The sequence below is a fragment of the Channa argus genome, chromosome 2 (assembly GCF_033026475.1).
Source record: "Channa argus isolate prfri chromosome 2, Channa argus male v1.0, whole genome shotgun sequence".
In the NCBI taxonomy this organism is placed as follows: Eukaryota; Metazoa; Chordata; class Actinopteri; order Anabantiformes; family Channidae; genus Channa; species Channa argus.
Window position 1 is genome coordinate 9,467,759 of NC_090198.1, and position 27,038 is coordinate 9,494,796.

General features: G+C 41.7%; 1 protein-coding gene across 4 annotated transcripts in view; it reads left to right on the top strand.

Moving 5' to 3' along the window:
* Nucleotides 1–25,652, top strand: part of fto (FTO alpha-ketoglutarate dependent dioxygenase) — a 117,003-nt gene extending 91,351 nt beyond the window's left edge. Inside the window, exons 9-10 of one of the 4 annotated variants that reach the window (XR_010912347.1) lie at nucleotides 13,861–14,185; nucleotides 21,611–21,748. Coding sequence is in view for 3 of the 4 variants with exons in the window: in XM_067495201.1 (XP_067351302.1) it covers nucleotides 21,611–21,751; nucleotides 22,198–22,204 (148 nt within the window). In the remaining variant the exon portion in view is untranslated. Of the gene's footprint in view, nucleotides 1–13,860; nucleotides 14,186–21,610; nucleotides 21,771–22,197 lie in introns of those variants that run through there. The other 3 variants (XM_067495199.1, XM_067495201.1, XM_067495198.1) reach the window with 3 other exon arrangements.
* The last annotated feature ends 1,386 nt before the right edge of the window (nucleotides 25,653–27,038 follow it).

Below are 27,038 nucleotides of genomic sequence, written 5' to 3' on the forward strand. Positions count from 1 at the left end.
ACCTTGTTGAAGCCTCTTTCTTGCTCACTTTGCATGTGTATTTAACCTACCCCACCCATTTTACTGCCTTGTACTAGTGCACAAATGCAAGTGGGTTAAATAAGGCCGGCCCCCTTTTAATAGCACAGAGAGGGGAGAAGCAGCCATTATGAATTATCCTTAATTACAGTCATTTCCTAAACCAATAAAGCTGCTAAATCTTTACTGCAAAGGTTAGTTTACCCAGCATGCATTAAAAGCACTGCATGTGTCTGTGCCCATGCTTCTGCCTGTGTGTGTGTAAGCGTGTGACTTCATGCATTCAAGCATACATGCTGGTGATTGGTCTGTGTAAAGAGAGGCAGTGTGTGTGTGTGTGTGTGTGTGTGTGTTTGTGTGTGTGTTTGTGTGTGTGTGTGTATGGGCACAGGAGAGCTGGCTGGCTGGCAGCACCCATATTTCCATTAATTTCACGTGGGCTCCCTATCACCAGTCACAGATGCCTATAGACACGTAAATGAGTCTCCAGCGAACGGTGGGCCGCCTCATCCAGCCTGCTCGGGCCTAATGGGCTGGAAAGCCAGCGTATGTGACGGCAGGAGATGAGGGCCTTATTTACGCTGGCAGAAATTAGTGGATGGACGCTGATTCACTGATTAACACGTCACCCCCCCAAACACACACACACACACACACGCACACAACTCCAATGCTTCCAGTAGTCATCTTCTTCTCTTTCCTCTCTCCCTTTAAATCTCTAAGCACCAAGCCTCTCATAAAACAATGGATTAAAAACAAAAAAACAAAGAAAATTCTTATACACGCATTTATTCTCTCTTGTTGTCTTCATTTTCTTTACTTTCTTCTCATCCGAACTACTTACACTATTCACGTGCCCATATCAGTAGATACATACACACTAAAAGACACACAAACTCACATCTACACAATAACCAGTGTTGGAAATGGGTGGTGGCAGGCTGCTGAGGAGGGGAAGCCATCTGTGAATGATAGCTCCTGTGGAAAGATAATGTTTCTCATGCAGCGCCGAGTGAGGCGCTGATGGAGGAAGATGACTTTTTGAATGGTTAAGTGGGTAAACGTTAGATCACAGCCGCAGCGCTCCCATTCGCCTCACCAACCATCAATCCCTCCTTCTTTCCTTTCTTTTCTCTCTTGCTCTGCCTTTCTCTCTTTCCGTCTACAGGATTGTTTATTGAAAAGGCACGAGGAGGCCGGCGATAAGAGAGGCAAGGCTAATGCCATGATTTGTGTCAGTCACGCTGTACAATTTGTTACAATTGCGACACTTATCACAATATAATATGTTTATTCTGGTCAATTAAGGGGCACAGGAAGGCTTCTGCATTTGAAGTGTCACTCGCAAGATGGGACAGGGTGAGGGCGATCAAAGGAAATGGAACTAATCTAATTGTACTGCAGCTCACGCTGCTGCCACCTCCATAGCCATTGCCATCAACAGTCGGCCAATAAACTCGTGGATTTGGGAAGAAAAAAAGGGAAGGTATACAGCAGGTCCAGTTATGGCCAGGTGTTTTTTTTATTTGGCGTGTGTTCATAAAGACAAATATAGACAGTTGTTCCAACTGTTTACACAATGCAACCCCCTCATTTTATGTTATTTTAGGAGTACACAGTACAAATCATACAATGATGTGTGTCTGCATAGGTGTGCCATTACATTTACTCAAACACTGGTACAAGCCTTTGAGGTGCATTACAGCATCAGCACACTTTTTCCCCTTGGTCTAATCAACAAACTTGCACACATGAATGCACACACCTGGACACATTGCGGCCAGGCATGGCATGGATGCCAAAAGAGTATACATAAAAGCAGACCAGGCAGTGAAGGCAGGTTGTGTAGCAGACCAGTGCTTCTATCGATCTGAAAGGGTTCATTAGGTAAGTGCTGACATCACAGATTGATGTCTCTTTAAACCAGTGCTTGGCGAGGAGCTGACAAGGAAAATCAGCACTATTGACTCCGTTAGTGGTATGTGTGTTTGTGTGTCTTTGTATGTGTTTGCGAAAGCTTTTGCAACATATTGTTTTGTGAACACACATATTTGAGTACAGCAGTGTCAATATGCACATATGTGCCAATAAAATGAGCACGTGTGTATTAGCATTTGGCTCGCAGGTGTGTCTCTTTGTGTATTTGTGCGCAAGTGTGTCTGTGTGAGTTTCCCCAGACGACACACTAAATACCCTTGCCTTTGATGGGCTCCTCGGGTGTAGGTGTTCACTAATGTTGCTAGTTATACACTCAGCCATGCGGCTAAGGAGTCTGTCAGCCTGTTTCTGCCTCTACGCCACCATCCATTCATTTACCGTCACAGTGTAGGGAAGAGATGGAGTGGAAAATGGAGATGAAGAGCAAAGGGAGGAACACAGGATAGAGAAGTAACAGAGAGGGATTGGATAGGAGCACGCTCCATCTATATTTCATCATCCCATTTAGGAACTCTTTTTTTTAATTATGTTGTGCAAGTTTCTGACTAATTTGCAATCCAGTCAGAACCTTGGCATGGGACTGTGTATGTTTCATATGAGGCTTTAAACTGTTTACTTAAAATTTAAGACTGAAGACTTAACTCCTGCTAGTTAAAAAAAAACAAAAAACTAGAAGTTGTCTTTATACATGGCCCCAGTCCCCACACCATCCTACTTGTCGATTGATTTGAGATGTCGTTTGTATCTGATGTGTTTCCCTAATTAGGATCAGGAGAAAATCATTGTCAATGAGCGGCTCCACAAACCCATCGATTGGAGCAGGGAGGGAGTTGGTGTTTGCGAGGATAGTGTGGACAGCCTGGAAGTGGCTGGAGTGACAGGAATCCAACTTGTGTGTTGAGGCAATGCCACAGAGACACTGGACCAAGTGAGACAATACCTCTAGTGTTAAATCTTTTGGTCTTGTAGGTCAACTCAGATGCAAGTTCTTAAAGCAGGATCTTCTAATTATACCACTGCTTCCTGTAGCACCAAACAGTTGAGACTATTCATTTCCTGTTTTTATATCGCAGCTGTAATAAGCAGATTTTGTAGCGGCTGATATGCATCTATTGTAATCAATAACAAAGATGTCAATAAGTAGTAAACACTTTCACAAAGGCTATTGATAACCGAAGATCGGCGGCACATATTCAATAGTGTGAGGCTCTGATGGTAATACAATAAACGTTACCTGCTCTTAACTCCATGCTACCACATCATGCTGTTTCAGTTTCAGCCATTGATCAGTTCCATTGGAACATAAACAGGGTGTCTTCATGTGCAGTTGAAACGATCTATAGTCTAGGAGAGACAAAGACCAATTGATTTATCAGGCTTTTACTAAAGATGGCGTATTTTCACAAACAAGAAAAAGTAAAACACTCTAGAAAGTTTGTCTGTACTTTATTTTAGTCTGTGCTGAGCATAATGCAAAGTAAGTGTTCGGATTGTGAAATGTGCACAACCGAAGGCATGAATCCCTTCCAGGCCACCACCACTGCAGGCACATCCCCATTGGCTGCCTCTAGGAGATTAAAGAGAATAATTGCCAGCTGATTGGCTGTTTAATTTTTCATGGACCTTTGATGCACAGGGTGTTTGTATTACCTTTATCAGCAGGAATAATAATGGGATAGAGTTTGACACACTTAAGTAAGAGAGGCTTTTTCACAGAGTAGAGGAGCTGCTACTCTTGGAAATAGAGACTGCAGTGGGGTGTCAGTGTTCATTCTTTTCACTGCTGTACCAAAATCTACATGATTTCTCTTATTTTGTCATAGTAAGAGAATCTTACAAAAGTTGAATAGCAACCATCTAAAAAAATACCAAAAATTGTTTGCATAAAAGTTGAAAGTTTACAATTAGAGACATTAACTTTAAATTAAAAACATCACGAATTGTTAAAACTATAAATATAGGTCAGGCCTGGTCAGATTCACGGTGTGTGAACAGCATCTGTCTATTCAAAATGAAGCAATTTCATCCTCGCACAGTGCCCTTAATTTCGGATGCAGAGAATCCTCTGGTCTTAACCCCAGCATAAACTGTGTTACCACCTCTCTCAAAGCCGTATGAGACGTAAACCACAGTTAGTTGTGCCAGCTTCTCCCCGATGAGGGACAGCTGCAGTTGACAGTCCCATGTTCATACCTCTGCCAGGTGACACTAATCTCTTCCTATTGGTGACCTACCTCCTCATTCCCGATCCGTCTGTGCGTGTAGGTGTGTATTTGTTGTGTGATGGTTGCAGCGCATGTCTCCTCTGCGGTTCCACTTCGGAGGTCCAGGAACGGTTAGCTTCTCATGGTTGTCACTTTGAGGTGGGAGAGCAGTCATTTCCTTGGACAACAGTCCCGTCCTCATCCCTGCTTCCCGCCTGCTCGGATTAGTTCCTCTCACGGAGGAAATTTGCATCCAAAATATTTTTCCCTTATTTATTCTTTCTTTTCTTTTTTTCTTGTTTTCTGTTCTTCCATCTGTGTGTCTCTCTCTGCCCTTCTCTGTTCCTTCCTCTTCGTTTTCCCTTGGATGCTGTAGAGCATTTTATTACAATTGTCAGAAAGAGTAACAATTCTATTGTGGGGTGATTACGACAGGGTGTTTTACCCACAGATCACCAGAGCAATTAAAATCTGTAAATAAGGCTACCCATGATGCCTCAGACCAAACAATGGAGTCCCGTAGGAAGTATTTGTTTGAAGAGGAACTGTGGAAGAGAGAGTTTCTGTGTCTTTGACTCTCTCTCAGTCTCACTCTCTCTCATTAATTAGGAGATGCTCCTTCAACCCGACACGGCTGTGTCGATGGGCAGCTTTGCACAATCGCAGTGACACATATTTCAGACACAAGATGAAGTTGTTTACTTTTGTGTAAGACCTCACATTACACCACTGCACTTTGTTTTGCAGCATGGCAAATATATAATACAGGCGTAATTGTGCAAGCTACAGCTGTTAGATAGAGGAAAGAGGAGAGATGTGCTACTGTGAATTACACTTGGACATACGGGGCTAATACACATGCACACAAAATGTGACAACTTGAATATGGGAATAAATTGGGGACAAGGAAAGGGATTTATAGCTAATGAGGTAAGAGAAAAATTGAGGTGGGATTTTAATGGATGTTCTGTTTGAGCTCTGGTATTAAATTGAAAAACAGTGCTCCGATTGTGCCTTTTCATGTTTTTTTGGTCACTTGGCAGTGTATTGCATCTGTGCCTTTGCATAACCAGAGGACAGTTCTGCCAGATAACCATGACAATGCTGCCAGATAATGTCCCATTCCTTGAGTGAACAGCTTAATCTGGGCTGTAAGCTAACCATTGCAGAAATACTGCTGTAAATTGACTTTACCTTCTTAACAGGGATTAACCACCTGGTTCACAAAGTCTTTCACCAAGTGATGCAAGCACTCGAACGCCTCAACTACTTTTTAATGTTTCTTTTTCTTTGTAGAGACAAAAGGGCTCTTTGTAGTTTCGTGGGAAGACATGTGGAACATGTCGTGTATTTGGTGTCAGGATGTGCGCGTACCGCTTCCGCAACCGCCCCCACCATGCTTCATAAATTACTCACGAGTGGAGTTTGGGCAGGTTGGAGCAAAGGAACCAGACAGATAGAAGGAGGGATCGCGGGAGTGTTCCAGTTCAACACGGCAGTGCTATGATGCCAGGCTCTGTGGGCCTCACCAGAGGCTATATGCCTTACCAAGATCCTGTTTACCATCAGCCAAAGAAGCTGCCAGCCACCCATTTCCATAATGCTGCCTGCAGCCCTCTGCGGAAACTAATTTCTCTCTGCCGGAGATGCACCATGATGCTGCCTGTTTTGTACCCCCTCTCGTTTTGCATTCTATGTCTTGTGTTTCTCCCTTTCGTTTCCATCGGCTTTCCTCCCATCTCATCTTTACATCCCTCCTGATTTGCTGTGTCTCTTTTTCTCCACTGTCTGCTCATACCTTTTTGGCCTCACTCCGTCTTTAACATATTTTGTCTGTCCCTGTTAATTCAAATCAGTGATCGTTGCTATTGTTCCAGTGACATGCTGTCACCCAGGGGCTAGCGATTGTGTGACTTTGTTTTTAATCACACATATAGCCTTATTTGTGCCTCTAGTGTGGAAGTGGGTGTTTCATTGAGTGAGTGTATACATATTTTTAATTACATTTATATAAATTATGTTGTTTCCATATACTATATATTTTTCTGCTTGTTAGATTATTGGACTATCTTCATTGGGGTTATTCTACTTTTGTTTTTAATATTTTACATCCATTCCAATGTTTGCATGATGTCTTCTTTCACCTACTGCATGTGCATGTCATGTCCACTCTGCTGTGTATTTGCGGCCATGCTTCTACACTCAAACACATCTCAGCATGAGCCTGCCATCTTCAGTTTTTTTCCCCTTGTTCTTTCCTGTCATATGTTTGTGCAGATTTTTTTCTGCTTCAGCCACTTGTGTACTTGCCATGTTCCTGTGCCTCTACATCACTGAGCATCTGCTCTTTCAACAATGTCCCTATGGCCTCAAATGTCAGCGCAAGCAGCTGCCAGACAAGTGCATTGTGCAGCAGGCTTGTGTTTCACCTCCTCCCATTCCTCCACTTCTTGTTCTGTGATGTAAACTGTGATTGAAAGTAAGTAGGCAGAGAAAGTGGAAGAAAGACGAGGAAAGGGTGTCTGCTTTTTAGCGAATTTGACTTTTGCAGTTTGATAGAGGGCTCTTTTTAGTCTTTACTTTTTACTATGTTTTCTCCAGAGTTCTTGGGTCACGTGGGGGGAGGTGTACTGTTGTGCATTAGGTTTGGCCTCCTGTCTCATCTGGTGTGAAAGACCACTACAATGGGAAACCATTTGTAGCTTGTCCACATTGTGGTCCATGTACTACTGGCTTTTGGGAGAAATGGTGTGCTGCGCCTGCATTATAAACATTTTAGATAAGCTGGGTCCCTGTTGCACTTAAAATAGGAGTTGTTACAGGATGTCACAGGGATGTAACAGCAAGCTTGTATCAAAGTATAGTGTATGGGCTTGTGTGTGTGTGTGTGTGTGTGTGTGTGATCAAGTAGTCGCAGGTTGGGAGCAATGAGGCAGAAGAGATGGAGTATGAAGAGACAGGCAGGTAACCCCCAGGAGGGGCCCGGGGGGCAGCAGGCCAGGGGTAGCCCCTCTAGCTTCCCCACAGCACACTCTGCTCTGCTCTCAGACAGAGCTATTGATTTGTCCAGCAGATAAGACCACAGGTTAGCTACTCTGCTAAGTACTGCTCTTTTCACCTCCTTTGCCTGCAAACAAAGGCTGGACACAGGCTCCATTTGATGTTAGTGACATTGCTTATGTGGCATGTCTTTTTCTAGCGACCCCTCCCCCCATATTACCTAGACTTTGTTGCCCAAAACATGCATGAAACATCGAGGGGCAGTGTTATATTCACTCTTATACCCTGTAACTGACCCTACCCAAAGCTGGAATGCTTCTTCTTGGTCTCATCCTGAGGCATTGTCTCAGGTGGAAGAATTAAATTTTAGAAATGCTGTGTTAATTCAGGACTAAGGTAGATTTGTCCGAACAGCACCTTCAAAATGTGCTTGAAGTTTGCTCTATGTGAATAACATGTGTAGTGAAGTGTAAAGTTTGAACCTGACAGATGTAGATGGAAGTCAGATCAACTTTTGATCAGCTTGCGACAGTTCATCTCTTTGCCAAGTTTACATGTGATCGGAAGTCAGTCAGCATTACCTGTTCTCACTGACAGATGGGATGAATCGAGGCTTCAAAAGGCCTCATTGGTGACACATTAACATGAGCCGAGCTTCCTGGAGCACTGAATCCGGAGCTGTCACAGGTGGCAGATGAGATACAGCTACTATGCTGCTCTACTTGTTTCATAAAATAATCCAATTCATGTTAAGAAGAAAATTGGCACCTGCTTGACATCTATTAAAAAGCAGTTTCTGAGATGTGAGGAAGAGTTGTTGTAACGTGTCTTGTATTTTTAATTAAAACAACCTCCTATGAGTCATCATCAGCTTTTTATGTGTCCGAAATGAGAACAGGTGTGAAGGTAAAACAATGAACAGTGAAAGAAGGAACACCATCAGGGTGTGGGCGTAATACAACTTCCCACGCTATAATTGCAAGCTAGTGTGTCCTTACAAGACATTGCAACATGTTTTATTATTGTTAATTAAAGAACTGCAGTGTATGACAACACAATGCCAGTTTGTCATATTCTTTCTTTTTCTTCTTACACTTAGTTTCATGTCATTTATCATGGCAAAATGCCACACTTGTTAGTACATTTTAAACTGGTCTTCTGTCAGATGAGAAATTATTGCTATTACCGGCAATGTCGGCCATAATAAACAAAATGCATTCCAGGTTTATAGCTGCCCGCAAAATTTGGCTGAAGGGAACAGGCATCTACAAAGAATTCAATTGTTCTGACTGCTCATATGTCATATGTCAAGTCCACATTTTTTTACAGTGCAGTTACAAAAGAAGACAAACAATCTGAATAAAAAGAAACACAACCACATTCAAAAGGTAAAACTAATCAACAAGAATGTACTACAGGATATCGTGATAATACTGGGAGATGACATGCAACCGTGCAGTTTGTGACATTAATTCTTGAAGTGTTTCAGTTTGATTGATGGATTGATTGATTGATTGATTGATTGATTGATTCATTTGTGGTAAATCTGTGGACCTGCATAATTAAATATGAAAGATGCCTTTAAGTTTCGCACAACAAACTCTGGGTATATTTCAACCGACTACCCCTCACTGGGCTTCTAGGAACTCATAGCTGTTGGTGTTTTGCTAGCAACCAATACTAGTTACCTGCAACATGAGCAGAGAGGACAGGGACTAATTGCAGAAACAAATGTTCCCGACTGTGGGGTTTGCAGTTGTCTGGTTCTGGTCCAGGCCCTGTTTATCTCAACCTCTGTTGGCAGTCGTACACACGCTACACAAGCAATGCTCTGTTTTAACCAGAGGCAAAGCCCCGCCAACCCCCACTCTCTCTCATCAAAGATTCATAAAGGCAAGGTTCTCAATGATTTTCTGTCTCTTCCCGTATTCACAGCTTGTTGTCCTCACCCTCCCTGTCTCCTGCCAGTCAGACAGCGGAAGTCAGGCGGAATTACCGCTGAAGTGGCCGCTGGCTCCCAGAGTGTGCGTTCGTATGTTAGTGGTTGTGTGTTTGTGGGGTGTTTGTGCTTGCATTGGGAGAAACACTTATGTATGACATGGACAGTAGGGCAAGGGAATGAATGGACAGTGACATGTTGATGTTGAACGAAAAAAGTTAGGAGCCCCCATGTGGGGAAAGGAGTTAGGTCCCCCTCCCCACTTGTCCCTTCCCCTCATGTGCTCCTTCCGCTGTTCTTTGTCTTCCTCCCCAACCTCTGAGCCCTTTGCATCGTGGCAGCTTCCACAGTGGATATAAAACCCGCTCATTCAGAGCCCCAGTCACCACGCCCGGGGCACACCATCTGTAGCCCTCGGAGTCCTTCCGTGTGTGTCTGTGTGTGTGCACGCATGTGTGTATGACTATGTAAGTGTGTTTACCCCCTTGTTTATGTGTGCGCTCATTTGTGTGCAAGCATTTGTGTGTGTGTGTGTCTGCAAACCCAAACCACCATGCTTCAGCCTGTTAGTCTTGCTGCTTACCAGGCTTAGCCAGATGAGGGCCACTCAGCCCGGATCTAATTCCTTCGCCTCTGGCAGCACTTCACTCCTGGCTCTTTTTGCCTCTCAAGTGTGCATCTGTGACCTTGGCTGACATCATAGGGGGTTAAACTGTGGACTTGGAGATGTGGCCACAGTGATTGAGTTGTAAGCTAGCTTTTGGATCAGAGCTTCTGCACAGCCATCTGGGGTTCTGTGGGACTTAGAAAGAGGTTATCCCTCTTTTACTCCCCACAGCTGACCCTGGATCAGCAGTAACGGTGGAGAATTTAGTAAGAATCCTCTTTGGGTAGGTAGTGCAGAGTGGGCATGTTTGTAGAGAGAAAAAAAAAATTAATAGGGAAACTAATGAACAGAGTTGATCTCCGTTAGCAAATGTGTCGTAAACCCCAGTTTTTATAACCCTCTATAAAACCTCTGACTTTCGTCTTACTGTTTTCCTTGTAGCAAACAAGCCAACCCGGTGTCACCTTTTACTTTGATTTATTTCTTGACTTAACAATGAAAACCACCCTGTTCTTTACTCACATCAGTATTAATACGACCAATGCCTGTGGCACTGTAGACAGAGGGCTGGGTTCTAGAAAACACACTCCTCAGTTATGCTGGTATTACAGTTATTGCATTGCAAGTCCTGATGTTGTGACTACAAACAGAACACTATGGAGTACCTGTTAGACCACAAATAACTTTATTTTCAACGCCCAGAACATCTTTAAATGAGTGATTTACACACACACCTACACAAACACATGCACCAACTAATTTGCATAGACAGGTTGTTATGTACTCACACACACCCACACAGATACCATTATACTGCGTTCCCTGGCTCGCTGTGTGTACTCTTTGCATCCTGTTCAGTGCAGCACCTCAGGGCCTGGCCTGGCTGCTCTTCCAAACAAATTGCTGGCTGTTCACAGCGTTTTAAATGCAGAAGCCCTTTAATTACACTATTTACTTAATAGGGTGAAACAAAACTCGTGTTCACGCAGCAGGAGCACCAGGTGATGCAGAAGTTCAAACACCTGGCGGAAAGCACTTCTCTGGCATGGACTCACAGCATACATATGTGTACGCATGAATGCGCATACACTCACATTACTATGTTATAAATACTACACGCAGGCTTCTCTGAAGCTTCACTGAGTTTGGGAATTTTTCATTGGTTAGTTTACCAAAATTTTAAAAAGCATCTGGGAAAGTTCAACTCATACAAAAAGTTACTGTACCAGTTAGACATTTTATGGAGTTTGTTAATCCTGTGCTGTAAACAGAATGAGTAATTGTAGGTTTATTTGTTGACTTATTGTAAATGCCACTGAGTGCCACTCCTTTGTTTGTTCATACAGAGGTTAGTAAAGAATGAAACCATCTAAATTTCAAAAGCACGGAAAGTATTGTGATGACAATCATCATCATCAATCATCTGCCTGTTACATTTTATTATCTGAAATTATCTGAAAGTTTCATTATTACAGGTATTTTTGTCTACACAACAGATGTGGGTGTTTTTGTAACTTCAAACATTTCTAAATATCCAGTTACCAATTCTAAAAACATTTTTCTCATTAATATTATTCTAATTTTGATAATGGTTGTTAGTAGTCATATTACATCCTATGCTTAGACCTGCCCAAATCCCAGGGTTGAAGATTTATGATGGGGTGTGTTAACTATCACTGGCTGCTAAGCCCATTATGTGAGCTCATCATGACAAGATAAGTCAACAAAGAGATGACGTTCTTTATGCAGTTCAAACTTTACTTTATATTTATTCAAAGAGGAGAATGTCCTTCTGTTTCCTTTAATACTTTGTTTAAAGGGAACAGCCAATTCCGTTTTATTATGCCTGTTTGTGAAATGCTATATCTGTAACAGTTTGAAGAGTCTATCTCCCAGTTTAGTTTTACACAAAGGCTTCAGAACTTAACACCACATTCCCTGAAGCTACATAGATGACTTGTAACCAGCCAATTGAGGTTACAATAGACTAAAGACCTGAAGACAGGTGGGAATTGTGCCCATGTTGGATCGAACTCTGGGGTCAGGTGTCGCCCAATGGCTCCTGCTGTATAGCTGTTGAGGCAAGACTCATCAATCACCAGCTTTATTGCACCATTCAGACGATGCCCACAAGGACCTGATGCGTGGCCGGGAGGGAGGGGGCACGCGATAGATGGGAGGGATTATGGTTAAAAATTATCGTTTTACAAGAACACACTCAGAAAAACAACTTTTCACAGCAATGACATCCCATTGCCCTGGAAAACCAAGAGTTAGTGCTCCCCACGCCACAGTAACCCTCTTCCTGATTCCCCAACAGCAGATTTACAGCCTTCAAACACCGCACTCTGAAAAAGTGCAATCATTCGCAGGCTTGTAACCTCTTTACCCTCACCATCAAGTCCTGTTATGGCTCCATTTGCTCTCCTGGGCTTTATAAATAAACAGCGTCATCAGGAAAAACTTCAGTGTCTCCTCAGAATCAACTCTAATTAGTTTTGCCTGTATATATCAAAATGTTTCACTCTGGTATTTTGCCACGTGTGACTTGTTTGTGACGAGAAGAGAGGGTTGTTATGTTGAGCTAGGCATCCCTCGCTGTCTGGTGTTGTCCTTGAGTTGCTCAAGGCTTTTTTTTTTTACCCAAATTTTTCTTGAACCTAGCTGCTTCTGTTAAACTTTTCATTTTATACTTTATTAAAAACATCAGTTCAAACAGGCATCTAAATTGAGTATAGTGTACTTTTCAGTAACAACTGAAAACATGACTTCTTACTGACAAATACAAATAAAAGTGCCAGAGGGGTTTACCCACATATACACAATTTAGTTTTTTAGGTTTAGTTAAAGGTGCAGATTGTTTACAGCTTTAGAAGATGTTCCCTAAGGTTTTAACATCAGTGGTGGACATAGTGCTATTATTAAAGTTGATATAAAAGTTATGATGAAGGAATTAATTACTCGGATACATATTGTTATTTTTTTTGGCTTTTGAGAGAGAGTTAATTGTAAATATGATATGTCCTAATATTTAAAATTTCAGTTTTAGCATTTAACCTTCTTGTAGGAGGTACATTCTTCTAATGGGACTGGAAAAACATTCCATGCTAGGTGTACCTCTAATTACCTTATTATTACCTCTTTTGTCATCAAGGCTGTAATTAGCGATTGTAATGCTTTGTAATACATGGACCAGGAAATAACATGGCATTGATCTTTTCATCAAATAAAATAAAACAAAAAGGATAGCCTTAATTACACCATTATGCTACTTTCTGGTACAAATAGAAACATATTTATTCAAATTTATTGTCTTTTAAGAGTTAAATATGTTTTTTTATGTATGTATGTAGAGAGAGAACACCTCAGGATCCAAAATAAATAAACTTGGACTTAAAGGACAGTGTTGACAGATCCCATAACTAACTACAAATCTGTTCGAGGTGCCAAAAGGGAGAGGAACTACGTTGTTTAGGTCCTTATCTAACATCTTGTTCAGAGCAATAAACCCGACTGAAATCCAACATTTCTAAAGTTTGAAAAACACACTTTGCCCTACAACTTCAAAAGCTATATACTGTAAAAGTCCAGGAGCATTATCCATCTTTGAAAATTATGTTTATAGTTAAAAAACGATCTAATACTTGTCAAATATTATTATAAATGGATCTATGTTTTAGAAATCCATATTGAGTCGTAGAAATAATTGAACCAATAAATAAACCAATAAATAGAATAAACTATGAAAACCTATTGACCTTTTCTTCACTGCAGGCCTTAACCAACAACCCACTTAATGGAAAATTATCTAACCCTAAATTTGAAATAGTCTTACTTTTTTGAAAGTTGGTAATATTATCACCATATACAGTATAATGTGATACAATATTGTTTGACTATGTCAAGAGGCAATAGACATATGGCATAAGATAGTGGTCTAATAAGGGGCAGACGACTTACTTACGCCATAAACCCATCATAAACCAAGTTAACCAGGGGTGCAGTGATCAGCCCGAGGTCCGTCTGGACACTGCTTGTTTTAACCGAAGAAAATTGCTTCTGGTTGTGGTCAGTCTCTCTCCAGATATCTATGAGAGCGTTTGCATTACTAAATCTAACAAAGTTGACGTTCTATTTATCTATCCATCCTTCAGCGGGATTCTGAGGCGTGAGACCAGATTCTGATACCAGGATTCTGAGACCAGATGAGATGCATAATCTCTCAAGCATGTTCTGGGTCTACCCCCAGGGTCTCCTACCAGCTGGAAGTGCCTGGAAGACCTCCAATACGAGACACCCAGGAAGCATTCTTATGAGATGCCCACACCACTTCAATTGGCTCCTTTCAACATGAAGGGCTCTACTCCAAACTCTTTCTGGAGGTTTCAGTGCCTCAACCTGTCTCTAAGGCTGAACGTGGCCCCTGCTACAGAGGAAGCTTCTTTTGGTCGCTTGTATATCTGTCAACATTTATAAGGGGTAAAAATAAAATCTCCCCCAATTATTTTTCCATCAGTTGGGTACTGAGCTTTAAGCTCATTAATACTGCCACTGATTTTTTTGGGAGACGAACCTTTTAACCTTTTTATCATTGTTTTGCATGTAAATGTTTGCTTATATTACAAAATTGCCCTCATAGATGTAGGCATTCAAAGTGTTGGCCTCAACAGTGTATCGTCTGTAGGTGGCGCTCAGCTTATAATAACAGCACACCGTTTCATGTGGAAATCGTAGTCCTTAGTATAACTTACTGTACAAGTATTACTGTGTATTAAGCACTGCGAATAATGTGACCAACACTATCATGTTTGGATTTAACATCTGTTGTTGAAACTAAATCGCAACTCCCTGCTCCCCATTAGAACTATGGCAAAAAATATTTTGTCTCTCCACTAAATTTGCAAAAAGTGGGTGTCATCTTGCAGGTGTATGCAGGGAGCTCTTTGTCTTTTACAAAAACAAAACAACATTTCTAAATTATATTTCAGTAAGCCTAGGAGATATCTTTAATAAGATGTTTAAATATTAAAGAAATCATAGAAGAGTGGAAAAAAACTGAAGTCCTTGTAACTCACAAAAGAAGAAATGAACTTCCATTTAAATGTGCTTGAATGTTGTTTTTGTTTTCCTCACCATCTGTAATTTCCCCGTCCATAGATGGCATTTGGTACTTATTGTTTCTCTCAGTCTTTAGCAAATATCTGCTTATGGTCATTGAAGCCTTAAGGTTCAAAGAAGTATGACCTTTTTCCCTGATCTCTGGCTTTATTTATTATGGTCTCTCTCTCACCAGTGTGTCATCCTTGGTTTGATCTTCAGATGTGGAGACAAGCATCTTTGCAGACAGTTGATTTTTTTTGCCCATTTCTCATCTCTTGTCTGTTTTTTTATTTAACTTTATGATGATCTACCTGGTATGGTTCTCCTCCGTCTTTCCAAGCCAGTGGACAGTATCCATTTCATGGGCCAGACCTGACCATTGAACAGTAGACTAATCACGTTAGCTCTTGTGTTTTTCCATGGCTTATTTTTAATACGTTTCATACAAAGATTCCACCAGTTTTTATAGTGGTCGTATTCAGTGGTCCTTCATTCACTCTTGCAGATCCTCGATTCTTCTTCTCATGTATGATATTTCTCATTTGTGGGTTTTGGCTTTATAGTTTTCCATATTCTTCTATCATCCAAGTGATAACAGCTCAATTTTCATTGTGAAAGTTTTTAATTGACTATCTTCTTTGCCAAATCTCTAGCTGGATATGTCATTTTTATGCCTCATGTGGTGGCATTTTTGTTTTTTTAGTGGAGCAAATTTTGGAGGGGGTTGGTGGCATCCCATTTGTGTCATTCACTACGTGTCCATCGGTTTGGCATAATCGTGTTTGCTGTTTTGTTGCACAGTTTGGACTCCACTTTGAACTTAACTTTGTTGGCCATTTCAAAAGCTAACTAACATACACATAAGGTTGTGGGATTAACATGTCAATAGCATTTTTATTTTAAATTTTTTTTGAAAACCAAAAAACACCAGGGCCGACTAAAGCTGCTGCTAAGTTCTCCCTTCTCCGCCAAAAATGCACTGCTGTTGAACTGTAGCCTGGCAGAAGTGGCTAAGTGGCCAAAAGCCACAGCCACCTTCGTTCCTCCTTGCTCAACCTTGAGCACACATACACACACACACACACACACACACACACACACACACACACACAGTAACTATCTCACTCAAACACCTACATTTACACTCACTCTCTCTCTCTCTCTGACTCCTTTATTCTTTCTCAGCCATATACACACACTAACACAGTCCAGAGCCTTAGGGGGTGATCTGTCTCTACACCGTTTGTCGGAAGAGTAAATGGCCAGGAGGGCCCTATCTGTTTGTCCTTTTCCTGCCTCTTTTTTATTGGGAACTGATTGCATTTGAACAATAGTTGTCTGCTCGTAAATTTTGAGCCTGTGTTGACATTAGGCCACATTCCATCCCATAGCCTGAGGAGGAGAAGGAGCAGGCCAGGGTGTAGTGTAATTTGTTACGCTGTTAAGCACCTAATGGACGTCCACCTGGTTTTTGAGAGAAGGAGCTGTACTTCAGGGGCTTGTCTGCTTTGCGCTGCCAGACCTACAATAGTGTTTTATTGCCTCAAATTATTAAGGCTATTTAGGAGCTACCAACCTTTGTGTATGTTTTTCTGTTGCATCAGGTTCGCACTGCTCTAGATGGAGCAGTCAGCAAAACCGAATCAAACACTCAGGCAGGGGATGTGCAGCTACAATAAACCTCTCTGTCTCAGCCTTAGACTCCAACTAACTCCAACTACATGGACTTAATGAAAGCATTCCCAACTTGCTAAAGATGCCAGTAATGAGACTTATTTGTTTCATGTGGTTTAATGAGCAGCCTAGACCGCAGCTGGCAAGAGACAGACCTCACAAAGTCTGCGGAAGGGCCAGCCCCACCCAAAGGTACCCGTGCTCCTTAACAGAATCATTGTTCCCAGCGGCAGCAAAGTCATGGTGGCACATGAGCTGCGGGGTGGGGGATTGTTGAAAGCCCCTTGAAACACCCACCTCATCTCTTACCCCCGCTCTTGCTAATGCATTTTAGCGTGGTTTCGACAACCATTAATTAAAGGGAAAAGGAGTGCATCAGATGTTAGTTTTATTAGCCTGGGCTCCTTAGAGGGAATCAAAATGAAAGGAACATATGTCATGCATTTGATGACGCCCCCTCCTTCTCTCTCAGTTTCTTTCTCCACAATTGCCCACCTCACACATTCACAAAGTGTACAGTCAGCAGCTGCCTGCAGACACAATAGCATTTGATTGATCCTGAGGAAATGGTTAAAATGCAGCCCTGCCTATTCTTTCTGGCTGGCTGGCTCTCATTCTGCAGCGCTTTACATTTATTGCTGAATGTGGCAGTGATTGCGATAATGGGAGTTGGGATAGCGGGTGGGGATCTGATCTGTTCATGCTCGAAGGAGAAAAGCCCTGAGAGGAGGACCTTTGGCAGCTTGGGTGGTACAGGACAAGATCCAAAGCTTGACACTTCATAGGTTGGGCCTTGTTCTGAACGCCTGAACATACATATTGCAAAATACAGCAGATTGATACCTGCTATCTTTCTCCCTCTGTCCCACCCATTAAATAACTGCAGGACATTCTGAGACAGATGTGGTCAATCCCGTCATTTATTGCACAACACTGCATATACACAGTGTGTGTGCCATTGTACATGGATTCTAAACTTCTTTCTTTCTTCTCTCTGTTTGGGATGTGATTGCATACCTTTGCTTCAGGGCGGCCTGATTTATGAGAAACATGCCTGCTTTTTCATGACTTGTTTGATTGCATTCTGAGCTATCAGACATTCAAGTTGCCAAAACCATAAAATTCACACCTGCACAGCATTGCTAGAGACTTAGATGAAGCGAAGGTAGGGCACAAGGAAGCAGGTGATCTAAGGTATTTTTCCTTCCCTTAATCAGCACAGGCATAAAATACCGCTTGAAACTGACACGGATGATTGATTTATGTTCTGCTTAATTATGTATTTAGACAACCTTTGTTTTTGGTTTTAGTTTAGCTAATCCATAGGGCACGGCTCATAGTTCATAGCACTGCACATGTTTGTTTTGTCTATGAACCTGTAATTAACATATTTCATAAATAAAATGTGTAAAGCCTGTTCTGTGGACCTTGCTGGACTGGGTTAGATAAGATGATATTCATATTGAACATTTAAGCACACATTTTTCTCTTTATTGCATCAGCTTGACTCTTGCATTTGCAAAAAACATTTGAACCTCATAGAGTTTTAAAAAGATATCACAGACTCTGTAAATCTTTTCCAAAAAGCTTTCCATCAGTACAGCATTGCTTCTCCCTTCCAGTAAGATGATGTCCTGCATCACGCAGTCCAAGCTGCCTATTCCCTTGTGGTTACAAATGACCTCCTGTAGCAATAATGCAATACGTATTGTCTCCTATCTGCCTTCTCTGGGTTCTTTTTCACTTGGCCTGACACAATTGTGCATTTATCAGTGTAATTGCATTAGTCGGAAGCACTGATGTTGTCTATTAGGCAGATTTCCATCCTGTTAAGAGCACAGGGCCTTTTAATGTATGTCCCTTCTTGAGTGTACTGCTACACAATTACACACTAGCCACAGATTGAGTGTTCTGATGATACTGATGACTGTGATGGTAGTGATGACAGCGATAATACTGGACCACCCTGCACACTTCTAACAGGCCTTTTAGAGCGAGACACAAAGAGTGAAACAACAAAGTGAAACCGAGGTTAATCATTTTATTCGCTCGTTTTTCTTTCTCTCTCCAGCCCCTACCTTTCTCACTCTCTCTCTTTCCATTCCCTTCCTTTCTTTAACCAAGCAATGGAGCCAGGACCATGGAGGAGAGGGGAGGAAATCGATGGGGAGCGCATTACAGTAAAACGTATTGATTAGGAGACCTGCGAGCAATGTGTTGGTCGCGGAGATGGTGGAATGATGCAATGCTTAAAGGAATTTATCCTTTGACTTTTACATTAACCTTTTATTGACTGCTTTGCCTGTCTATAATTAACACTCACTTTAGCTAAAGTGGTTAGTTTGAGCGCAAAGGGGTCTCCGGCCCTTATTACAGCGAGAGCTGTAGAGCTCCCACCCCATCCGCAGTTCAAGTGCACTGTGCTGCATGGAGGGGAAGGCCTCTGTGGAATAGAGGCGATAGAATCCTAGATACCTTTCACATTAGCATACCATTTGAGCGGGGGCCTGGTAGGCTATAAGGTTTCGGGGCAAATTGAAATGAGTGATTGTATTGCCAATCTCTCTTGACCGAGTGCCAGATGGGATAGTTAGGCCCATATCTGTCTGGGGTTAATCCATTGGAACAGCTTGGACTCACAAACACATTTTCTCTCTCTGTTCAACCTCCCCCCCTCGACACACCTCTTTGTCTTTGACCTTAACTTTAAGGTGGGCTGTTCTGCCATGGGAATGTCTTTTGGTGAACCTCGTTTGCACGCCACTGTGGCTTACACTGAATTCCTAGCAAGAGCCCTGGAGAGCTTAAGGCACCCCGCTTGATATTGACTTTTTGTTTGGTTCCATTTTAGCAGTCAAGGGACGGTACTTTGTGAACAGCGGTAGATTGTGTAAAAGTGTGTGCTGAATTACCTTCTCTATATTATCTTTGATAGTCTTCCAATCTTGATATCTTTTATATCTCTGGTAAACCAGGAGGCTTCTATTTGCAAGCTAATGTTCCAAGACCCCTTGTCAGATAAGTTAAGCAGCTCTGTTGAAGGCATCTGGTCAAGTTTTTACGGTATGTAGCCTTTCATTATCAGTCGGGGCAGCAGAAGAGACGAAAGTGTTTTCTCTCATAGCTCTACTGAATGAATACTTAATCAGACCAAATCAAAGGCCTGGGTTCCCTTGGCCTACGGTGGCCTCAAGCTGATGTCAGCAGAACCAAAGTGTGTGTCTGTGTGTGCTGTCTGGTCTCTCTCACACACTCTAAGGATATGTATGCCAGCCATGTCCTCCTTCTCCTCCTCCTCCTCCTCCTCTGAAGTGGCGCTTCCTTTAATTCGCACCCTAAATAAATGATGAGAACATTTAAACACACGGCTTGTCGCAAAGCCCCAAGGTCGTCTAATCGTATTATTTATGAAGTGATGTGCTACATAATGGTACTTAGTGCATGTTAACAGATGCTATTATCAGGCCCTGATCCAGAGCCAAGAAGATATATTGGAACAGTGGATGTTAATGCTGCTCCTCACCACCATAATGCAGCAGCTCTTTAAAGGACTAACCGCACCAAAATGCAGCACTTAGGCCAAGAGCCAGTCAAACATTAAGAGGCTCCCATGAAAATATATAACCACAAATTGTGGAAGCCCCCAGCTGTCCCCTGACAACTTTAACATCCCCTTATCTCATCCATAACCGACCCCTGTATTCCTCTCTGTGGCTCTCTATGTCGTCCTTCAGTCACTGGCCACAAGCTGGTGGCGGTCATGTGTATGAGGGACCGTTTGAGGGTTTTTTTAGGATGTAGAGGGGGTAAAGGGATCTGACAGAGCCTGGCATAATGACTGAGTGGGGAGTATTACTGGCCGTGTGATGGAAATTCTGGGGCCACCACTGACAAGCACACATGCTACACACACACCATACAAATGCCATCCACCACCTCTCCCTTATGCACCTCCAGGTCAAGGGGTCACTCTCGTCTGTCAAGAAGCAGAGGGAGTGCAGATTTACAATGACAGCAGAGAGTAACACCAAGTCACCGCAGTAAATATTTACACTGGTCTGACAAAAGATGTGGCTAAGGTCTATGGGGGTTCCAAACACTGTAGAAATTACAACTAACCCATATTATTAATCATATAAAATTCACAAAGTGACATGGAAAGGCTTGATTTCTCACTGTGTTGTCATGATTGCAGCAACAGAGAGTGATGTTCTCGTGAAAGCATCCTGCTGTGGGTGCCTGTGTGTGTGCGTGTGCGTGTGTGTGTGTGTGTGTGTGTGTGTGTGTGTGTGTGTGTGTGTGTGTGTGTGTGTGTGTGTGTGAAATGAATGGGGCATTAATCATGATACACGATATGGTTTCTTGTCAGCTTGATACTGTTACAGCTTATTTATGGTTTTCGAAACTGTTTTTCGTTTTTTTCTGACAATAGATTTTCTACCATTCACTTTTACCTTTACTGGCTCTAAAGTTTTTAAAGAATTGTAAAAGCAGGAAATTAGAAATTGCACAACACTCAGTAAGTCCAGTGACCCCAAAATATATGGAAAAGAAGAACATAGTAACAAGAACAATAAAATCCCTCATAGTTTTATTTGTACTCACAGACACTCTTATTTCCTCATATCCTGGAGGCGCTAATTGGGGACAGTATTATTAGGAGTCATAAAACAGAAAGGAAACACACGAGCCAACTGCCTGCTGGTCAGACACACCCACTGTATGTTTTAGGGATGACACACACACATGCCTCTGATCAAACAACCTCACATTTCTTGGACTGAACCCTTTAAACCTTTCAACAGTCAATACAGACAGACCAAATAAAAAAATCTCACTTTATTGCCACCTGCTACAGTCTCACTTTTATCATTGATAACTGGTTATTGTCTGTGGGCATCAAATGCAACATGCTGGGCTTTTGAACATCCTCTGCATTTGCAGTGATAATAGACACAAATATCTCATATTATATAAATATAGAAATTTTGAAACAGTCTTATTATTGTCAAAATATCAAGATTATAAAGACTGGCTGATATTCTTGAGAGCGACATGAGACGTGTGTCCTGATGCTAATGGGAGGCAGGAGTTAATGGGTGCGCTTGTTTCTGTGTCTTGTCGCCTCAGGTGCCACTCGAGTCTGGCCCAGACATTACCGCCCCAGGAGGCTCCAGTGGACCGACCTTTCTGGGGTGTGGATGACCCCAGCATGCCATTGCCCTTTGACCTGGCTGACATCATCAACAGAGTGGAGTCACTGCTCTGGCGGTGAGCCCACAATATAGAAGTGTGTAAATGTGCTCAAATTAGATACATTTATAGCCCAGGCAGCATGCATCCAGTCACAGGTGGTTCACTTGCCTGGTCACTTACCCTTGACTTAATGACTTAATTTATTATTGTAATATGAATAATAAGTTGCTTATTCCTGCTTAAATTTACACAGACTCAGCATGTAAGTAAGACAAATGTATGAGAAATCAAATAAGAAATGTAGAAATCTACATGTTGTGTACACCAAGCCCCACATTATTAAAAGAAAACTAAATGGCAACTTGGGACAACTGGGCAGCCCTGAAAGAAGTTTGATAAACAAAACGCTAAATAATTCTGAATTTTTTGTAGAAAGTGGCTGACAAAAAATTCACAATTATTTATGTGAATTTGTGTCCAGTCATAAGATTTGGTACACATTTCTTTTCTTTCTCCAACAGGATGTGAAGTATGGATACATGAAATAAAAAAGAAGGACAAGAAAACCCACCAGCTTTTCTGAATGCCCTCACCCCCCACATCAGCTGAGGGGACAGACCACTGAAGACAGCTCCATTGTAATCCTACCAAGATCCCTTTCGTTTTGACTGGAGCATCCACATCCTCCCCCTACTCCACCCTCCACTACCCCATCCGACCCTGGCATCAAAGCCACCTTAGCCTGGATTTGGCTGGAAGGAAACAAGACCACCACCATAGAACCAGAATAGTGCTTCAGTAACATGCTAACAATGCAAGCTTAGCAACAAGCTAGTAGTGTCACAATGGTCTAACAAAACATAAGTGGAACCTGCATTTCAGTGTTAGCATACATTGTGTTACTATTTATTATTTCAGTGTAATCTGTCACTTAATCTCATGTAACCCAATCATGCTTTTATCAATGGATTGACTCATTCTCAGTAGTCACAGTACAGTACATACATATATGCTTTCTATTTGTCACACAGTGTTATAATACAGTATAGAAAGGAAAAAAAAACCTCACTTCGCTCACATGGTATTGCATTCTTCACTTCTGTACAGTGTAGCCCCTTTTTCTTGTGTTCTGCTGTGGAATGAGCCCGGAGAGACCAAAGAAAGATTAGGATAAGAAAGTTATGAATGTGACCCAGTGAAGAGCATGAAGAATGTGTTGTTTGGTGTTTACAGTGTGATGGTGTGCTTGTGCCATACTGATGTGTGAATGTGTGTTTGTATGTGTACATTTACTTGTGTGAATATACATGTGATCACTCATTGGCCTGTGTGTTTATCTGCAAGTGCATGTTCATTCTCCCACTTGTCTACATGAAGCTGGGTGTGTATGAATGAATGTGATAGTGTGTGTGTTTGTGTGAGTGTGTGTGTGCGTGCCTGTGGGCAGCCTGCTAGTTGTTTGTTCTTGAAGATGTGCACATGGAGAAACAGAGACGAGCAGCAGGGCCCCTTTTGCCTCTGCTCTGATGAAAGGCAGCACTGATAGAATGACCCGGAACACAACCGCCGTTTCTCATAATTACAGCTGTTCAATCGCTTTTAATTACTCTTAAAGTGTGTAGAGCACCACATTCCCCTGTAATGCTGCAGGCCATCCGAGACAGCGAGAGAAATCCACTTTCAAAAAAGCTAAAAAGGGTGGAAAAGGGGGCCGACGTCAAAGCAGTGTAGCAGCCCTCCTCGTTTGATTTCTTTCTCTATCTAGTTCATGATGAAGTAGAAACGCTGTTTACTATTAAAAATGCAGAATGCACTCCTTTTTTTACTTCTGAAGTCTTTTCCAAGATGTTAATGGTTGCCAAATGCTGTTCTTCTTGCTTCTTCTTTTGCTGCGCCTCTGTTGTTTGTTGTTGTCAGAGAGATTTGTTTGTAGATTGGCAGTAGCGTTGACTTGTTTGAATCTCTCTGTGCTCCCTGCGCCACAGCTTGTCTGTCTGAAGCAATAGGAATGGCAGTAAATTAAAAAAAATACAGTGTTTTATCCAACAACCTGTGTCCCTCTGTTTTTCTTAGTCCTCTTGTCATTTTTTTGTCAAGTCCTGTTGTATAACGCACATATGACAAGATAGTATGTGTCTGTGTTCACTTTAAATGTTGAATGTATTTCTTTTTACTTTTTTTTTTTTACTTGACCTTTGACCCACAAATAGATGATGGGAAAAAAATTAATAAAAGAAAGAATCACCAGTCACCAATTAACGTAACACAAATGTCTTTGACTGTGGGAGGAACATAGAGGAAGGGGAGACCATGCAAACTCCTCACAGAAAGGCCACAGCCAGTGAAGCGTTTTATAGTGGCCACTGTCTTCCTATAGTTATGTAGGATATCATCAGAGATCCCTTATTGAGTTGTGTAGATCATTGATAGATAATAATACCTTTCAGTAGAAGGACGTCGGTGTGAGAGCCTTTGCGTTTTGTTAAAGGGCAGTTTAAATTGCAAGTCACAGGGTCGCATCCAGAACTTTTAAGAATAAATTCTTGGTAATGTTCTACGAGCCAACAGTATTTGGCTTTCCACTGTCACGGCTCTACGGATGGCAAGTGTTTGTTGGTTGGTCTACTGTTTAACTATGAGATGGTTTGCTATGAACCTCGCAATGAATTGGATGATTTTAATGTTTCATTTAGAGTCATCATCTGGATAACATTTTTAACATTCTTTAAACATCTGTTTAAGAGATATGTACATCTGTTTTTTTCTTCATGCACTCTGTTTTCTCTAAACTTCAAAGGAGCTGGTTGTGTTAGCAGAGCAAACAGTTTCTATGATGGATTGATTGATGGATTAATTGACTGAGCGATGTCACTCCCTGTGATGAAGTGATGGCTAATGTTCTGTATGTCTCTCCAAAAACTCAACTCTTCACCCCCTACCAACAGTGGGCCGCCATCCCAGAGGTCGCCCATGTTAACTACTTCCTTTAGTGGCTGAGTGACTGAGTGATGGATGAGTGTGGAGTGCTCTCCCCTCAGGGGCCGACTGGAAAAAGGCCTTACTTGAAGAGACAATTACACTGCAGTGGTGAGAAGCACAGGTATGCATTGTTGTGACCGAGGTCAGTCGCCAGCCAATCAGCCAAGCCACCCTCAATTAGGCTAACAATAGGTTCAGAGGGAGATAAAATAACCAGGTGTGTTATGAGGAGAGGTATCAGTTTGGGGTCATATCCCAGTCAAATGTTTTGGTGTGTGACTATAAGGCTGTGGGGTGAGTCTAGTGTAATTTAATGAAATAAAGAAATGTTTTTATATTCATTGTGCAAAGACTGTTTAGAATGATTAGGTTATTTTGTTGAATAATATAGTCTATCCACGTCAGTGAAAGGCAGTTTGATTTATTTAGAAGTAAGGAAATCTGACCCCAACGCTCACGGTGAAGATCCGTTTTGCAAACGCTTTTTGTTTTTTAGACTCATTCTGCATTCTTGTGTTTATGTCTGCAAGAATAAAAACACATGTAAAAGTGTCTTTGAGCCTGTTTTCACAAATGAATAGACGTGTGTAAAGCTTTTCAGAGTGTATGTGTCCCAGGTTCCTGAGTGCATGCTGGTGTTGGAGGCCCTGTGGCCAAAGAGCCAGTTGTAATTGTAGAAGCAGGCTGAAGAGCTGAAGATAGCATCGCAGCTCTAGGGCGGCTGTCAGCAATGGGACGGGCCACACTCATTTGTCACCAACACAGAGAAACACCACTCAGCACCAGCAAAACACTGACGTGATTGACTACATGTGAAGCAACGCCAGCGATGTTTTGCAACTGTCAGTTGCACCACAGATCATATAAATGGCAAACCCTAGGAGTTTCACATCAGCATAGCTACATGGCAACATCCTCTCAATCACTGTAAATTACACAGGTCACATAGGTCACAAAGACGGTAAAAACATGACTTTTGTTCCTCTTATTTCAGATCCACATAAAATTAAATAATGTTTGTTAAAATTATAGATTTATTTTTATCTCATTTTGATTTATCATTGAGTCAAGTTTAGTTGCTCTTTTGTCTTTGAGTCTAAGATGAAGCAGTGTGTATTCATATCTTAATACAGATCCTGTTTTTGCTGTAGCTAGCTGTTACTTTTATTATCAAAAGTAAACTTTTTCGTTGTAGATTACTTCATCTGGTTAATAAGGTCATAACATGATCATCAATCTGTTTCATTGATTCTCTGGGCCGAGCTTGACCTCTTGCAGTTTTGCTCTTGCATTATCTCAGTTAAAATCATTAATGTGCAGAATTTACTTCTGATTGATATTAAATGCAAAAATGAACAAACTTTCTCTTTTTTTCTTATTGGTATTTAGGCTTTTCTTATTTAACCTTTCCTCAGACTTTCCCTAGAACAAACCCAACTCTTTGGAGCTGCTGCTTATTACTACAGATTTCTAAAATCTGAAACGTCTTGTCTGCAAACCTGCTGCCCAGTCTGTTAGTAGGCTGATCATGACTGGCATGCTCACTGCCCCCTGTTCACTTAGTATTAGATTTAGTAGACTGAAAGTGAAGTGATGATGATGCTGAGTAGCTCTGATGACTGGTGTGTGTGTGTGTGTGTGTGTGTGTGTGTGTGTCATAAGAGAGTGTAGAGTGGCTCTTGCAGATCAAACAGCAGTCTGATCAAATGTAGAGCATGTTTGTGGGTCATCACTGTGGCCATGACTCTGGTGACTAGCAGCCCTGTTATCATCTGTCCAGGAGGACCTAACTCTCTCTTTCTCATTTCCAATCTGAAGTGACCCATTTCTTTCCTTCCCCCCTCATCTTCATCTGAGGCTTTCTTCACATATCTGATCAAACTGACCACTTCATCTTTTAATAAGTCTAAACTAAGGGACTTCATTTAAAAAGTCATGTCAAAACTTGCAGTCATTTCATTTCATGGATTTCATGGATGTGTCATTGGATCTAATAATAGAAACCGGCTGGATTGCTCTGGGGCAGCAAAGTTGATTACTAAGCAATGTTAAGTGGCTTCTATTATTCTAAATCCAGTCTGACCTGACTAATGAAATTAATATTCACTGTTAATAGTGACAGAGGTGACAAAAGTTGTTATAGCATCATGGTTTAAATTCTAGGAAACCCTCTTTTCTCTCATGTCTCTCCATTGGTACCTTGGCCTGACCCCCACTGAGCTCACTGAGTTCCCCAATGAGTTTTTCCAGAGTGATGCTGATAAAAGCATGTAACTTTTCTCATGCTAATATCACTTTCTTACCATTGCAATCCCTGTTAGGACCCTGTCATTCATATCAGTGGCTTAAATGGATCTTTTTAGCATTAGTAGCTTCTAGTCCT